This window comes from Lethenteron reissneri, chromosome 30, assembly GCF_015708825.2.
Source record: "Lethenteron reissneri isolate LAM-NWPU_2019-01 chromosome 30, ASM1570882v1, whole genome shotgun sequence".
In the NCBI taxonomy this organism is placed as follows: Eukaryota; Metazoa; Chordata; class Hyperoartia; order Petromyzontiformes; family Petromyzontidae; genus Lethenteron; species Lethenteron reissneri.
Genome location: NC_083808.1, coordinates 13,742,645 through 13,760,965, shown reverse-complemented (window position 1 = coordinate 13,760,965; position 18,321 = coordinate 13,742,645). Strand labels below are relative to the sequence as shown.

General features: G+C 45.9%; 1 protein-coding gene across 2 annotated transcripts in view; it reads left to right on the top strand.

The window, feature by feature from the left end:
- Nucleotides 1-14,968, top strand: part of LOC133349551 (glycine receptor subunit alpha-3-like) — a 54,218-nt gene extending 39,250 nt beyond the window's left edge. The window contains exon 8 of one of the 2 annotated variants that reach the window (XM_061563111.1): nucleotides 9,651-14,968. In XM_061563111.1, the coding sequence (XP_061419095.1) occupies nucleotides 9,651-9,791 (141 nt within the window). In that variant the 3' untranslated portion in view covers nucleotides 9,792-14,968. The remainder of the gene's footprint in view (nucleotides 1-9,650) is intronic. The other variant, XM_061563110.1, reaches the window with a different exon arrangement.
- Nucleotides 14,969-18,321: the final 3,353 nt, after the last annotated feature.

The window sequence follows — 18,321 nt, the reverse complement described above, 5'->3', positions numbered from 1 at the left end:
CAGCGATGACGATGATGGGGACCGTACAGCGGATTGGCTATATGGCCGGACAATGATGAAGAGATGACGGCGAAGACAGCGGCGGCAGCCAGGACCCGAATCCCCACGACAGCCCCGAACCTCCGGTTACCTCCCTCTTATATACTCCTCAGCGTGGCCAAGCCCCGCCTCTGGACACGCCCCCTTCTAGAACTCTCATGCAGGTTTCAGGAGCTTCCCGGCTGATCCCTGCTATATAGCGCACCCATACCCGTAGTTATCCTTCATGGTGAACAGATGGTACCCTGTCACTACATCACCCCCCCCCTCCCCATGTTTAAAAGATAGCCATCCTGGCTAATACTAATAAAACCAATACAAGTCAGGCAGAAGAATTCCGCAACCGAGAAGATTCTAAAAACCCCAAGATAACAACATTCTTTTTTTTCTTCGGGCAGAACAATCCACGACCGAAAAGGCAGTTAAAAATAATACTAAAGAATTTCAACTTCCACAACTCGGCAAGATAGGGAGAGGAGGGAAAAAATAAGGGTAAAAAAATTCCCAACGCGTATCGCGCGCACCCCGACCCCAAGCCCCCCTCACACACACACACACACAGGGAGATTCCTATTAGCGGAACATAGCACATTTCAGCCGGGTCCTTGATGCCAGTCCATCCTTGGGGGCGAACTTCATCTTCTTTCCAGGCGATGTGGGCTCACATAAAAGCCCGGAAGGGGTCGACTCCCCCCCCAACTCCTTAGATGATGTGGGCCGGGTATTAGCCGGCGGTCCCTCGCATTCAGGGGCTCAGAAACTGTGGGCACTACAACACAATCCTTTTGACGCACGCTTTCCCCAGCTTGTCGGACACATCAGACACCGGCCGTATAATGCTTGGAGATGAGGTGTCAGTTTGGGGAGGAATATATGGTTTCAACCGTGACAGATGGACAAACCAACGGTCACGGCCCACCTGTATGCATACGCACTGCGGCTGCTTGACCTCCACTCCCTCCATGGGACCCTGCCATGGCCGATGCAATTTAAGGGACGTTCCCAGCGGCACCTATGGGCAGTGCAACCGTGTCCGGTCCCCTATGGCCCATAGCAGCACATGGTCATGCCGCCCCGCATTCTTTTAATTAGCCGCCTGCGCTCTGGCGGTGTTTACTTTGGCCGCTTCGCGTGCTACCGACATGCCATTTAGTGTAACTTGCAGGGGTGTGGGTAAGGTCGTTTTTCCACTGCCCTCTGACAGGCCCAATTGAACCTCCATGGGGGGTTAATTGTCCCTCCAATACATGAGAAAAAACTCTGAAAATCCCATGGAAGCGTGAGGAGCCATTCTGTATGCTGCCAAGACCCCCCGAACATTTAGATCTCAATCGGTTTGAGCCCCACTAATCGCCTGACAAGAGCATGAATGTCAGGTTTCTGTGCAGGCGTTCCACCATACAATTTGTTTGGGGATGGTATGGTGACATTCTTATTTTCTTAGTGCCTAGCATGTCACACACTTCGCGCATCAGCTTCGATGAGAAATGCCGACCCTGATCCGTGAGAAGCTGCTGGGGGTCTCTCTTATCCATTACGTAGCCGTGCAAAAACGCATCGGCAATGGAAGCGATCGGGCAATGGCCAGGCCATCGGCCACCGAGAGAAATATTCCACCCCTACCAGGAGAAATGTATTCCCTCGTTGTGTGGCTGGGAAAGGTCCCAGAATGTCGAGCACGACCAACTCGTTAATCCGGGACACTGAGATGGACTGCAACGGAGGCTGGGACTTCCTCAGTAGTGGCTTTCTGCAGGCGCAGTCCGTACAGCCCTTGACGAAATGCTACATTTAACACGCAGGCTTTTGTGACCAATATCATCCATAATAGAGTTTTTTTGGGTTAGATCGCGTAAATATATAAATGTGTCGTTAAAACCCGCCACCACCCGACACAGCCAACTAGTAAGGGTTGTCACATAAACAGAATGTGCCAATTCGTCACTAGTACAGCACACCGGTGTATTGGAGAGCCAAGCCACAACATTTACAATCTGAGTACGACGTTTCGCCAGTAATTACGAGATTCATTAGGCAACAGACAGATTTGTGGAGAAGTCTGTTTTTTGGCATGCATTTAAATAATGTATTTTTTTATGCATGCCTATAAAGGGCACCACACTTCAATAGGGATTACCGTTGGTATGGCTATTTTAATACACGCAATAGACAGGAATGACAAGATCAAATGGCTCCAATAATGCACATGCATAATGTACGTTGACTCAGTAATCCTGCCCCCCCCCCACTTTGCGCAAGAGCGCAGAAGCATGGTCACCACATCTACGCCTCTATATAAGAAACGAAACAGTTAGACATCTCCACAAATCTGGCTTTCGCCTGATGAAGCTAGTTGTAATTACTGGTGAAACGTTATACTCATATTGTAAATGTTGTAGCTTGCTGTACTAGTGACAAATTGGCATGTTCTGTTTACGTGACAACCCTGACTAGTTGGCTGTGTCGGGTGGTGGCGGGTTTTAACGACACATTTATATATTTACGCGATCTAACCCAAAAATCTCTATTATGAACGTCAACAACGTCTTCCGCACCCCGAGGTGTAACAATTTATCCTCGTGCACAACCCGCGTTAATTTTCCCCGCAGGGTGGTGGGATCCACAATACGGTGACCGTGCAGCCCCTCATTCCACCCTATCAAAAGACTGTCCCGAAGAACCGATCGCGGGGCATTTGTAGGAGCAGACTCTTTGTGCCCCAACTCAGCACGACGCTGCAAAGCCACAAGGGACACATCCTCCATTTGCAACCACCCCCACTCGGCACTCGTGAGATTCAAAGTACTGTCCCCTGGCATGACCACCTTGGCGGGTTCCCCCTCATTGAGCGCCGCTATGACGGCCAGAGACCCCGCCACCGGAGGTTTACATCGGCCCGTGCCTGACAAACATGCACAACACACCCCCGGGGGCAAGCGGGACAACACATCAGCATTACAATGTCGCACCCCTTTATGGTATATCACTCGGAATGAGTACTCCTGAAGTATTTACAGCCACCGTGAGAGCTGGCCAGAAGGTTGGTCCACTCGCAGGGAGTACTGAAAGGCGGAGTGATCCGTGCGACCAACAAAATCCCTGCATTATCGATAAGGCCTGTACTGTTGTACATAGTACACCATGGCCAAGTGTTCCCTACAGGTGACATAGTACCGCTGTTCTGCGATGGACAGGACGTGGCTGCCATACGCAAGTACCTTCTCCACTCCATTCTTAACCTGGGACAGGACAGCTCTTATGCCTATGTTGCTAGCGTCTGTATCCAGAACAAACGGCAGGGAGAAATCCAGATATCCAAGGGGGGGCGTGTTGGAAAGGCGATCACGAAGGGCTACGAACACAGCCTCCTCCTCTACCCCCACTTGAATTTCTGGTTCTTGGCAGTCAGGGCATGGAGAGGTTTAGCCACCGTGGCGAACTGTGGCACAAATCTACAGTAGTACGACGTGAACCCAACGAAACTGTGCTCCTCACCCACAGACTTGGGGTCGGCCAATCTCGCACGCACGCCATTTTCTCAGGGTCCGTGGCTATTCCATCCAAACTAACGATGTGACCCACGTAACACGCGGAGGTTTGCAGCACATGACATTGAGCAGTTTTAAATTTCAGATTTGCCGAGCGCATCCTAGAGAACACAGATCGCAACCACTGAAGATGCTCTTTGAAAGTGCGACTGAACTCAATAATATCATCCAAATAGATGAGGCAGGAGTCCGACTGCAGGCCAGCTAGGACTAATTCCATAAGCCGCTGGAAAGTGGCCGGGGCCGATTGCAAACCCATCGGGAGGCAATTGAACTGGAACAGTCCCTGGGGCGTTCGGAATGCAGTTTTAGGTTTAGAGGACTCCTCGAGGGGAAGTTGCCAAAATCCCAGTGTTGAAAAAAACACGCACCGGACAACGCATCCAGGGAGTCATCCATTTGCGGGAATGGGTGTGCATCAGCCACCGAGACCTTATTTAATTTGCCAAAACACACAGAACCTTAAACTGCCATCGTACTTTTCAACCAGCACCACAGATGCTCCCCAAGGACTGGTAGAAGGAGAAATGATATCGGCGGCTAACATTTCCTCCACTGCCTGTTGCACATGCTCTTTCACCCATGGGCTCAACCGATACGAGTTCTGACGAATCAGGGCAGCCCCACTCATATCAATGTGGTGTTGCAACAGGGAGGTTCAGCCAATATCAAACTTGCTCTTACTGAACACATCCGAAAACTCACGCATTAGCGACCGTAACTCTCCCCACTGTGCCGGGGACAACAGTGCGTTTTCCTGACACAACGACTCTGCCCACATCCTGCCTAAACCAACACCTTGGTCCACCGCACCCACAATCCCGGCGGGCGCAAGCCCAGCACCCTCGAAACACACAGCCATCGCGTGAGCCAGCATCGTCCCCGCCTGACTACAGCCGTTCCCAGCCCCGCATTAAGCACCTGCAAAAATGGTTCAAGTGAAGGATTGTCTGCGCACTGACCAGTGCCAGGCCACGGGTCGCCATATTAGACGGAGTCAAGAGGACGCCCGCCTCCAGGTCAGAAATTTGCAATTGTTTGCAACAACGTGATGGCACCAATATTTGCGAGTCCGGCGGGGTTTGCACCGAGTCCCTGGCAAGGGCCTGGACTCTGACACCCGCCATTGTACATTTATATGGAGACTGCAAAAAACACAGTCGATGGCCCGATGGCATCTCCACGCAGCCTTGATCAATCAGGATCTTGAGGGGCATCCTACTAAAAAAAATTAGTACCCAAGAGGCAGGGCACCGCTAGCATCCTCAAGATCAAAACAGGCCCGGCCCACCGCAATCTCGCAAATCTCAACGTGGGCCTTTATCTGCCCTACCATCCCCATTCTCCCTCCGTTTGCCGTGATGCATGCATTCACCAACGGCAACAAATAAAAAATCATAACCCGAGATAATCGTGGCGGAAGCACCTGTGTCCACTAGGACACGATCTTCGATACCCTGGATGGAACCCATCACCGACGAGGAACCAGCCGCGGCCGCAATCATCTGGTGCACCAACTTCCTCCACTGTGTGTTTGAGCTAGGCCACCCTTTTTCGGCTAACTCCTGCCGCTCAGCGGCACTATCAGCTAGATGTCAGGGCTGGGATGCGGCCATCGGCAGGGCGGATGACGTCAGAGTCGTCGTCGGGGATCGAGCGTAGTTCTGGCACCCCTACGCAAATGTCCCAGCTGGCCGCAATGGAAGCAGTTGACAGCGGGCCTCCACAGCAGGCGATCTCCCTCTGCCCTCGGTCTCCAGCCCCTGGGTCATCGCTGGGCCTCCCCACGACTCCGACTCCATGCTAGAACCGCGGCCGCGACCTCCCTGTCCGGCGGCGGGTCCATGGCAGGCTGTACCCCAATGCCCCACGGCGACCAGTCAGCCAGGTCGTCTTCTCATCCGGGTTCCCCCGTCCACACCACTATCTGGGACCACTGGTGCAGGCTCTCATGGGCCGGCAAGCATCTGGTGGCCCAACGAGACATCTGCGCATCTTTGTCGATTACTGGCAGGACAATCCCCATCTCCTGTGCTAGCCCCAACATCCTTTCCATAACGAGAGAGTCGAGGGCCTTCGGGTCCACCGCCGGGTATGCCGCATCTCCCAATGCCAACAGCGCGCTGCGGTAGGCAAGAGGCGTGTCGGCCTCCCCTCGCCTCTGCTGCAGGAATTGATTGCACGTGTTAGAAGGCAGATCGTACACGGCCACCATCTCGCTATACGCACTTTTAAAGGTGGCCTTTTTTCGGCAGGATTGGCCTGGAATTCCGCAAGGGCGTCGTCATCTTGCGCCATCAGCAGAGCTCCCAAGGCTTCCTCCTCGGTCCAGTCCATTGACCGAAACTTTGAAGTGCCGGGTGAAAGCGCTCCAGTCGCCAGCCGTTGCGACAAATTCCTGTACCTGAGGCAACCGACGAGGCCGATCGGCTCCTCTCCCATGTGTTGCTGGAGACGACGCCGCCTCTGGTGATTCCCGTTCACGTCACAAAATGGTGGCCCCTGGCCGCGATTCTCCCACGTTTTGCGTAACACGTGGTCTTCTCTGCCTGGACGTTGGTCGCCGGTGCTTGCTCTGCTCTCTCCGGCGAGGTTCGTGCGGCCAGACCCGTCGTTGCAGTCACGCTCATGAGTGTAACAAGCTGCGTGACCGTTGCCCGCAGCAGCTCGAGTTTGTGCCGACACCATCCGCCATCCATCTTTGGACTGCGGCTGCTGGAAAATGGCCTCCGTCTCCTCCGCCTCTGGCGCAATCAGTCCTGCGGCCGCGGGGTCTGTAACCAGGACTATGGTTCTGTGAGCTGCTGGGGGGCTCCGCATATCATCCTTGTCCTCGTCGGAAGACACTATAGGTGGGTTCCGTTTCTTCTGATATTTCGACTTTTTCCTCTTTGGTTTAACACGTAGGCTTTCGCGACCAATATTATTCATAATCAACGTTGCAGTGCCTCACGGCTCTCCGAACCTCTGAGCAAAGGCTGCGGTAAGCCTCCTCATTCTCTGACTTGGGATGTTGTAGACGATGAGAGTGGGCCTTTTGCTTTTTCTCAGCCAGCCTGAACACCTCTTCTGTCAAACAGGATCTCTAGGGAGGTCCGAATCGTGCATCCAACACAGACATTGCAGCTGCATGAGCCACAGTCCTAAACCTCGCCCATTTCCCCTCGACATCAGGAGGAGTGGGGGACCATGCCAACCCCAGCCGCAAGCGATGATGAAATTGTTGCTTGCAACTTTCATCAGCTATCTGAGACCAGGCCACTATGGTTGTGAATAGGGTCCTGGGTGTACACCCACCAACGGAGTGGAAGAATGGCAGGCGCATCTTACAGATGACAAGTCAATGGTCAGTGGGCAGATCAGCTGCACAGTAGGTCCTGGTGTCAAGGACATGGGCCAGCATTCACTGTTCTGTCACTATGTAGTCCATAATCAACGTTTTTGGGTTTAGATCGCGTTATTTATAAATGTGTCGTAACCCTCCACCACCCGACACGGTCAATCAGCAAAAAAGTGTCACGTTGACAAAAGACAAATAGTTCACTGCTTTAGCCCACCGGTGTGTTGAAGCGTGAAACCACAACATTTACAGTTTTTGAGTATGACGTTTCGCTGGTAATTGCATCCAGCATCATCCGGCAATTCGCCAGAATGGTCAGGCTCTGCTCTTGCTCCCGGTCTTAAATAGAGCAGAAGCAGGGTGACGTCATCATTTAACTCATCAGGTGCAACGATTTGAGGCGGAGGGGGGGTTATTGTAATTATATACTAGATTAGTAATCAGGCAATTGTACGATGTGAGTTATAGATTAGTAATCAGTTGTAATGTGTGTTATTGTAATTATATGCTACGTTAGTAATCAGTTAATTAGTATTTGTTTCCCCTATAAGGAATTGTAATATGTATTATTTAATAATACGCTTCCAGGCCGCACTAAGCCTGTAGCTGTCCGAGCTGTTAAAGTTATTTCTGTTTCTCTCAATTTCAATGGATTCTCTAATTAGTCTTTGCCAGTTGTAAATCTTTTACACAACACTTCAACGTTATCAAAATCAATTGAGTGTCCCTGTTGGCAAGCATGTTCTGCCACTGCCGACAGTTGTGTTTGAGATAGTTTAATATTTCTTTGGTGTTCTTTTAGTCTTACACTAATGTTACGCCCCGTCTGTCCAATATAGCATCTGCCACATAAACAATTAATCCGATATACACCTTCTGTTGATAATTTAGGTAATTGGTCTTTAGTGCAAGTTACTAGTTTTTGAATTTTGTGTACTGTACCAAATCTTACTGTAATGTTTTGCTTTTGCAAAACACGGGCTAATTTGTCAGTTACTCCTGAGATATATATATGGTATTTAATTGTTTTAACAATCTGATCACTTTCAGCAGTGTTTCTTTGCGATCATGATTTGGCATTTAGTGCTCTATTAATTTGAGCATTATTGTAGCCATTCTGTCTTAGTGCTTCTTTAACATGTTTAATCTCTCTCACTAGACTTTCACCATCTGACACTATTTTAGCCTGATGTATGAGCGTCTTGATAAGAGAGGATTTCTGAGCTGGGTGATGATGCGAATCTGCATTCAGATAGGCATCAGTGTGCATTTGCTTTCTGTAAACGCTGTGAGTTATTTTACCATTTAGGCCATGTCCAAGTAAAATATCCAGGAACGGGAGTGTGATATTCACCTCCATTTCCATGGTGAACTGGATGGCTGGGTTTTGTGCAATGAGATGATTTTGAAAATCGTTAAGTGTATCTTTACCATGTGGCCAGACAACCAAAGTGTCATCCACATATCTAAACCAAAAGGATGGTTTTAATGTGCTCGAGGCAAGTGCTCTTGTTTCAAAATGTTCCATGTACAAATTTGCTATAGCAGGGGATAACCACTTCTGACTCCAAATGTAGTGAGCAACTTCCGAGACACGACTTGTAGAGGGCTCCTTCTTTATTTCTTACACTTTACAGGCAGAGTCACTGAGTAACATATACACTGGGCTACGTATAGCTTACCCACTCATACAGCTACATCGCCGGCGTCTCACTATATAGCTGGCTGACTATACAGCGACGACGACGATGGGGACTGTACAGCGGACCAGCCACCTACTCGCTGGAATCCAAATTGACCACCCGTGGTACTTACACGTGTAATTAAAAACATACTATGCAGGAGATACGTTATGGGAATTGTGTGTAAATAGCACATTTCGTGGATAATATTTGCCTATCGCGTGTGTGCAATATCTGCAGATGCTTCTAAAGCTTTGAGAAGTCATCAATCTATCTCATCACTTTCTCTTTCATTACTTTATCTCATCACTTTCTCGCATCATATTCTCTCTCATGACGTTACCACATTACTTTCTCTCTCTCTCTCTCTCGATGCAGTCGTGTAGAGTTCCAGATGCGATTCGCAGATTGCCAACATCTCGGATAGCAAATTCTTGAATAATGAAGGAATTCTGTACACTATTTCTTACAAAAATACATAATTGAGGGGTGCCCATTTCTATAGTGCCAACACAAATTAACCAGATTCGATGACTGGAAGTTAGTCGTTACACTTCTTCAGCTGGACGTTGCGGTTGAATTTTGGTTTTAGGCTGAACTCGTCCGTCCCTACAGTGTAGAGGAGGTCTCTCTTCACTGGAGGCGCAAATGACGTTAGAAGGCAATGTTGGATATACTCTCATGATGAGTCTCAACAATTACGAAATTACTAAACATTGCTGTCGACTTGCTATTCTTCTGCTGCCTAGATGTTTTTTTTTTAAAATGCCACAATATCAGCTCTTTCGAGCTGGTGGCCGCCACTAGCTTGTGCACAATAAACCTTACGTCGTGTCATCTCGGCGTGCAATCATGCTGGGGTTCCTGTCAAGATTTGCCATTGAAGACCTTTTACATGTATACTGCATTGTCGACATGTTATTGCAATGGTAGACTCACAATGCATTTAACACATTCGAATATAAAATGGCTTATTCCCACGAACAATGTTTTGAATGGATGCTCGTCTGCCTGTGCTCTCTCCACCCGCCATCTCTCCAGGAAATAGAGGCCAGTGCGCGGAAAAAGTTCATTGCCCGTGCTCAGCAAATAGATACATTTTCTCGTCTCTTCTTCCCACTCTCCTTCTTGGTCTTCAATATCCTTTACTGGGTCACCTTCAAGGTGATGCTGAAGAAATGACTCCAAGTGCCGCCACGATCCACGTCCCCATTGTTTTGTCGCAGCAGAAGCGGCGGCAGAGGCATCAGCCAAAGTGAATGCTTGTAAACATTGAAGGCATATCAATTTTGTTTATTTGATATCAGATGAAAACAAATGTTTTCATTAAAACTACAGTACCGTGTCGCATATCCGACTATCAATTGATCAAATAATCGCCACATCTCGTGCTGCATCCTGCATCCTTCAACTATAATTTTAAGAAATATTCGCACATCCGACCTTTTCTCATAGTCGCCTGTAGGGCTGAACGATTTGGGGAAAATATCTCATTACGATTTTTCTTACAGATATTGCGATTTGATTTGAGATTATTTTTTTTAAGTCAAGCTTCAGTTCAATATTCATTGTGTAATAGATTTTAAATGTGATGGAGCATTACCACATGTTACCATCAACATATGAACTGCTCTATATAATTCTAATGCAAGGATGAGAAATTAAAATATATGAATTGCTTCCAACATGTATGTATTAAAATATTTTCATTGAAATATAACAATCAAACATAGAACAATTGTTAAGTTAAATAAATACAGTTATAAAAAAAAATCATTCCAATAATAAAGTAATAGGACTTTTCAAATGGCAAAAAATAGCAGACTTTGCGATTTGCTAATCGCATTGTTTCAAATTTCGATTTGAAATCGATTAATCATACAACCCTAGTTCCCAGTGAGTCGGATACGTGGCGTTGCACTGTATGAACTTCTAAAGAACTGTATGTACTTTACATATTCGCTGGGTCATGCATTTTTATTACCAGGCTCATGTAAGCGACATTTCATGGCATGTTTTAAACATTTTAAACAAATGTGATGCCATAGGATGTTTTATACAACCACAAAGCATTGCAGTTTTTCGTTAGAATTCATGTGGTATATATATGGGCAATTGTGTTGTCCCAGTAATATTTTCCACTGCATAGTTTAACTTCACGGATAATTAAATAATAGCCTAAGAGTTAGGTAAAAGCCAAAGGCGCAGCCCTGTGATTTCTTGCTCAAGCCACTTCTGGCAGAAGGGCCTTCGCGACAGCGAGCAGGAGGGAATTTGAACGATCCTTCCAGGCTGGCCAGATGTTTTGAAAGATATTCGGAGTACCCACAGTTTTCCCCACCACGGACGCGACCTGCCGGTCAACTGTGGCATTACACATTTATATTGCTAGGTGTACAGGGTTGGGGGAATTTTATGAAACTTGCCCCACTGTTTTGATTGCCACACCGGGAGATTGAATCAAACGAGGCGACCTCTGTATTGCATGTCCAGTGTGCTGACCATTAACACCATGGCAGAAAATGAAAGCATATATACTGTAGTTCAATTTCATTTTGGACACATTTGCTGCTATTGGTACAAAGATTAAAAAATATTTACATATGTAACTACTCCAACTTGCTCACCCTCGCTGACGCATTCAAAGCCTTATATTGTTTTTTACGAAGTGTCTTTTCATGGGCAGCTCGGAATTGTGTCATTTAACCTTTGTTATGTTCGTGATGTATTGTGCTATGCCTTGGTTTAATTTGCACGTTGCTGCATGGAAAGACCTTTACAGAGGTCTGTGTAACGGTTTTTACGTATGGAAATAGGACATCTCAATTCTTACGACCACAAGCAGGGACCCGCCATAGTATACACATACATGAATCTGCAACTGCGACGGTTGGGGTACAGAAATATTTTTTTCGCGACAGTGGGGACTGATGATGACGACAAATCTCCCTGCAGTTTAGACATTCTCAATTGTTCTGTTCAAGGTTGGTGAGACCCACTTTTGTTGTCATTCGGTCGTTTTACATGTGGAGAATAGACATTGTAAATGAGTTGTAGACGAATCCAAAGAGTACCAAGGGATTTCAGGTTATTTTGTATTGCCAGGTGAGAACTCCAAGACCGACGGAGTCTTATTTGGAAAAGTGACCTGCATCTCCAAAATAACAAAAGCAAAACAAATAAAATTAAGTTCAGCAATGGGCAATATAGAAATCACAACAAAACAACTGTGATTTTAAGTCTTGAGTTGAAGCTTTCGTGACTGCAAGAATCCATACTCTTTGGTTCTTTCGGTAAAGTCACGTAATTATAAATAAAATAAAACAAATCACGACGTTTCGATCGCAATACAAGCGGTCGTCATCAGGCAAAGGAGTTAGCCTCTAAAGACAAACTGTTTATAAAGGTTTGGGGATGGGCGTAGCCCAAGTGTATCAACAGCACCAGGAACAAAATTGTTTTATTCGCAAAGCTTTTTCTCCAACCACGGAGAAACAACCCCCGGAGAAGCTGATCAAAACCATCACGTTACCATACATACAGAGGCGTAGCTAGGGGGGGGCAGGGGGGTACATATGTCCCCGGGCGCCAAGGTAAAGGGGCGCCAAAATGAGGATTACAACTTTACATTATAACTTATTGCGGCGGGCGCGGCAGCCTGAAACTACTGCAAAAATCTACACCTCAACCTAAAAGTTCATATATCCCGCCACACACAGCCTACATGTCATGTAATTACATTTTGGTACGTGGAAAATTTGAATACGGATGAGGATAAAAATGTTGGAAACTTTCTCGCGCTGATCAAACTCGTTGCTCAGTGTGACCCATTGTTAGCAAAACACGTACAGCACGCAGGAGAAACTCCGGGATCAGTTTCTTATTTGTCACCGGAAATCCAGAATGAATTTATCCACATACTTGCGTCGACTGTAAAGAACGAATTGTTGAGTGATATCGGGAAAAACAAGTACTACGGTATCTTACTTGACTCAACTCCTGATCTAGGACATCGGGAACAGCTTTCTCAGGTCGTAAGATTTGTGGATTTTCAAACTAAAAAAGTAACTATCAAAGAATAATTTTTAGGTTATATCGAGATACATGCAAAAGATGCAGCAAGCCTAGAAAGAGTCATCGTCGAGAGACTGAAATCTGACAACATACCTCTATCCGACTGTCGGGCACAATGTTATGACAATGCTGCTGTGATGACTGGGCATATATCCGGCCTTCAACAACGAATATGTGACAAAAATCACAGAGCATTGTTTGTCAACTGTGACAACCACAGCTTAAACTTAGCAGGAGTACACTCAGCTAAACAGGAACCACTTGTCGTCACATTTTTTGGAACATTTGAAAGTATATATTTGTTTTTCTCTCGTTCAACAATTCGTTGGGAAGAGTTAAAAAAAGCTGTGCCCATCACAGTAAAGCGGGAATCTGAAACACGCTGGAGTGCACGATCAGAAGCTGGTAAAGCTATCTATGAAGGACTGGATGAACTAGTAGGGCTGCTAGACAAATTATCGGAGGACGTAACTATGACGCCTGAAACCAGAAGTGATGCAGAACAGTTACAGGTGTAACTCACTACACAAGCATGCGTATTAAATTTTAACTTCATAGTTTTATTACATTTCTGTAATGTCATTCTTGGAAAAATTGATCGTGTTCAGAATAGCTTACAGGATCATACTATGAATTTCAAGGAAGCAGCAACTGATCTTAAATCTTTGGAGCATTAATTTGTCAAGCTTCATGATGATTTGAGCCAAGTTGCTGTAGAAAACGCCAAAACAAGATTAACAGCAGGGGGATCGATATGGACAGAAGAATTAGGCGACGTCGGAAGATGCCAGGAGAACTGGCAAGAGATGCAGGACTTTCAGCAGAAGAAGAAATTGTGCGCGTTATGAAGTGTATTTTATCGACTTCAACAGGAGATGTCAACACGGTTTTTACGACTAAAAGACCTGAACATAAAATTTGGATTTCTGCTGGACGTCAAAACTCTTCTATCCGACACAGATGTCGATACAATTCGTCGAAATTGCACAGATTTTGGAAATTTCTATGACACCGACATCAATGGCCACGAATTTTTCACAGAAATTGGAGATTGCAAAATGCTGCTCAGTAACCAGAATGAAGTTCTACCAGAAACTCCTTTGGATCTTCTTGGTTTTTATTGTGTTTTATGGAGGCGACATATTTCCGAATTTGCGAATTTCACTGCAAATTTTATTAACAATAGCAGTTTCAATTGCAAGCTGTGAGCGGTGGTTCAGCAAATTGAAACTTATTTTGTCGTATTTGCGTGCTTCAATGGGACGAGATCGTCTCAGTGATCTTGCTCTTCTTAGCGTTGAAAGAGAAACATTGGAAAAAACAGATTTTGATTACGTGATTGACCAGTTTGCGACAGTGAAATCAAGAAAAATGTTTCTTTTGTAGACTATGTCAACCAGTCTACGACAGTGACTGAGTGAGCCATGTAATATAATTTCTATAAATTTGCTTCTTTAAATACAATATTTCATTACAATTTAAATTGTTATTCCTTATTCGATGTAATAGGAAAATGTGATTAAACGGGGGGGGGGGGGGGGCGCCAATTTTATAATTCGTCCCCGGGCGCAAAATATCCTAGCTACGCCTCTGCATACATAGCAGGTGTTACCAAAAATATTTCCAAAATCTTAAACAAACACAAGATCCAAGTCCGATTCAATACAGTACACAAAATCCGTGATCTAATCCCATCTGTGAAGGATGTAATTCCTGACATGCAATATCCTGGAGTTTACAAACTGAGTTGTACCTGCGGTACCAGTTACATTAGGGAAACGAAACGACATGTCTCGGACCGTGTTCGTGCACACAAGGCAGATCTGAAATACGGCAGAACCAATACCTCTGCCGTAACTGACCATTGTTATAACGCTGTGGGCTCGCATGATATTGTGTTTTCTGAGACCAAGCTACTCTGCAAACCTTCGGGGTACTATCAAAGGTTTGTTCATGAAGCCATCCAGATATATAAACATAGACATAACTTCAACCAAGAAGATGGATACAAATGTAGCAATCATTGGAAAGATGTTATTAACCAGGTAAAATCTTAACTGTTTATGGTTGTTCCATTATGTCTGCCGGGTACTAGTCTATTTTTACGAGTTAATTCCCCCCCCGCATCCCCAGCCTTCCCAGTCTCCCATTTTCAGCCCCGTCCACTCCCCCCCCCCCCAGCTTCACGTCCTCTCTCCCCCGAGCGCTCGCGCAGCCCCCCCCCCCCATCCCCTACCCCCTCCCCCCTCTCTCTCTCCCCCCTTGCTCCTCCCCCCTTTCTTACCTATATAACCTCTTGCGACGGCAGCTCTCTCGCCCACTGCATTGGCATTATTGCTGCATTGGCATTGCTGCTACATTGCCATTGTTGCTGCATTGGTATTGTTGCTGCATTGGCACTCGTGCACCGCTCATGCTCCTGGTGCTGTTGATATGCCCATCCCCAAACATAGACACACAGAGACCCAATGCCTCTGTGTCGTGGCCTTAAATAGAGAGAGAAGGGGGGGAGGTGGGTCTGCTGGAGCAGAGAAATTAGCATGTCAATGAAAGAGCTGTGTGGAAATACACCCTGCGGCGGCAGGGGGAGAGAAAAACCCAGCAAGTCTGGTAAATTTTAGAGAGAGTTGTGTGGAAATCCACCTCAAAGCGGCCGGGGGAGAGAGAAAGAGCGAATGGACCTATGAGAGCCTAGTAAATTTTAGAGAGAGAAATAGGCAGTTTTAGAAAACAAACGTAGCAAATGTTTGGAAATGTAATGCAATGCAACACAGAGAGTGGGCTAACACACAGTTAACGCATAACCTGGTTGATTATATTCTCCAAAGATTGCTAAATTAGAGCTGTGTGGAAATCCACCCCACGGCGGCAGAGGGAGAGAAAAACCCAGCAAGCCTGATAAAGTTTCGCTCTTTCTCTCCCCTGGCCGTTTCGGGGTGGATTTCCACATAACTCTCTCTACAATTTACCAGACTTGCTGGGTCTTTCTCTCCCCCTGCTGCCGCGGGGTGGATTTCCACACAGCTCTTTCATTGACATGATAATTTCTCTGCTCCAGCAGACCTACCTCTCTCTCTGCACCCCCTCTCTATTTAAGGCCACGACACAGAGGCATTGGGTCTCTGTGTGTCTATGTTGTGTGTCTCTCTCTGTGTGTCTCTGAAACTCTGTTTCTCAGTCGTTAATTGACCCTATCGCCAAGTTTCACACGATTCGAAAATTTATTCAGTCTAATAACACTTGCAAAAAAAATGGTCAACAATGACCGTTGATTTGGGTCCAGGTTACGCGATTTTTTGGGCCGACAAGGAGCGCGAGCGACTGGAACAACAACAGCAGCAGCGGCTTTCTTGCGTTGCCTTACGATCCTTAGGTAGGACTGCAGCATCATCATCATCTTCGTCATCATCTTGCACCGCCGATGGATAGGATAGCAAGCAGAGTGCTGTGATCGTTAGGATTGGTTTAGGGTTATTGTAATGGCAAAAATAAATGAGGTCAAACTACAATACTCGTGAACAACCAAATGCTATTTAAGGACAACGTTTTCCAACATACTGCAGAATTGTTTATGAAATGTCAGTGCTCGTATTTCTCTCACCCGAACTTAACCCGAACGATAATTAATAGAGGTTTATTTTTTTGGGGTTAGATCGTGTAAATATAAATGTCGTTAAACCTACTACCACCTGACAGCCAATTAGTAATGTTGCCACGTAAACAAAACATGCCAATTAGTTACTAGTTCAGCATACCGGTGTGTTGGGGAGTAATCCTCAACATTTACGATTCGAGTATGATGTTTCGCCAGTAATTACAAAGAGCATCATTACTAACCTTACTAATTGGCTGCGTTGGGTGGTGACAGGTTTAACGACATTTATATTTACACGATCTAACCCAAAAAACCTCTTATGGATATTGGTCGCGAAAGCCTACTTGTTAAACTGACTAACCATAACCGTTTGACCAAGCTTAGGGCATGAATCAAATCTGTCTAGGGCCAATCGTCATCAGGCTGGGTGCTTTTTAGCAACAGACTAAAGCTTTGTCTTCAGCTGCTCATGACATTTGTCTTCTGACTGTTTCGACATTATGATAACTAATTTTATGCACCACACCGCAATATTTTGTTGACCAGGGTTGCGAATCGCGGGAAAATAACTAAAATAAATAATAATTATTGTGAAAATGTGCTTTTTATACTACGCACCGATGTACCGCCAATACGTTTAAATGTTAAACATATTTTGAGAATAACGAATGCAGCGGGCCTTGTGATGCATGTGTTGACAGAGTAGTGTAAAGAATCACCCTGTGAGTCATTCTGCACAGCAGCTTGTGGACAGCTCGAATTTCTGTACCGGTCAACAGTGGGGCATAGGGTATTGTTGAGTGGTGACACCACCACCATAAAACCCTCACCCTTGCAAAGAAGTGAGTGGGGGTGTGGAGAGTGGGAGGGCAGTGGGAGGCTGGCTGGCACCAGAGTCAGTGAAGTGCTTATGGATATCATGACACTGCTTTAAATGGGTAAAGCATTCGCAATCACATTCGCTGATGAATAAAATAACTTGATGAAGAAGCCTGCAGAGTGGGGGTCGATACAAATATGAGTAACTTAAGAGATCATGCACAAGTTAGCCAATTAAATGAAGATATCCGTCAGAGAGGGCTCCAACTGGGAAACACATCTCAGTATTGGATGGAAACTGAGAGCAGAAAATTAGCATGTTAAAGATACCGTAAGAAACATGGGCTTGGGCAGGACAAATAAGGGATGAAGGCCGGTGGTTGAGACTCATGACGGAGTGGAATCCAAGGGAGGGAATGCACCCAAAGAATGGAGTGATTAAATCTGCTTGTGTGCAGGAATGAGATGGATAGTTGCACCGACTTGCCAATATTAGTACAAATACTATACCTGCGCCCTTTTTAATATTTATACTAAGGCTACAAAGTAAATAAAGAGGAGAAAAAACCCCCATTATCATCTGAAAATTATCAACAATGCGGTTGATTGTCAAAGCGCATAATGTGGCTCCTTCACATTCTGGAGAATTGATGGTAAGGATGCTTAAATTGTGTTATTATAGTGGCATTCATGCTCCTGGAATAAACAGTTTACACCTTAATACAGGTTAAATTGATTTAAAGCTTTCGTGACTGCAGGAATTCATAATCTTTGGGTCTTTCGGTAAAGTCACGTATATAGAAAAATAATAGATCACGACGTCTTGATCGCAACACCGGCAATCGTCTTCAGGTGAGAGAAAGAAAGCGACTGAAACAAGGTCATTAATAGGCCTGAGATGGGAGTCCCCTCAGGGTAAGAGGGTGGGGCTAGAGATGGCCATTGTATTGTGAGAGATTAGCATGTCAAAAAGGTCTAGATCTGATTGGGACCATGTAGATAACATGACAGCCTCGTCAGCCGCCTCAATGTCAGCCAAATGCAAAGTTAACCTGATTTCTAAATTCAGCCTCCTGTCTAAGAAGACGCCTAATCCACACATTAAAAAGTTAGATGTTAACAAGATTGTTATCAATCAGAGTTACAACCTAATTTCCGATAGCCTAAAATCGGTACTAGCTAAAGGGTTGAATTTCGCAGTCACCCCTAAACACATCCTAGTTG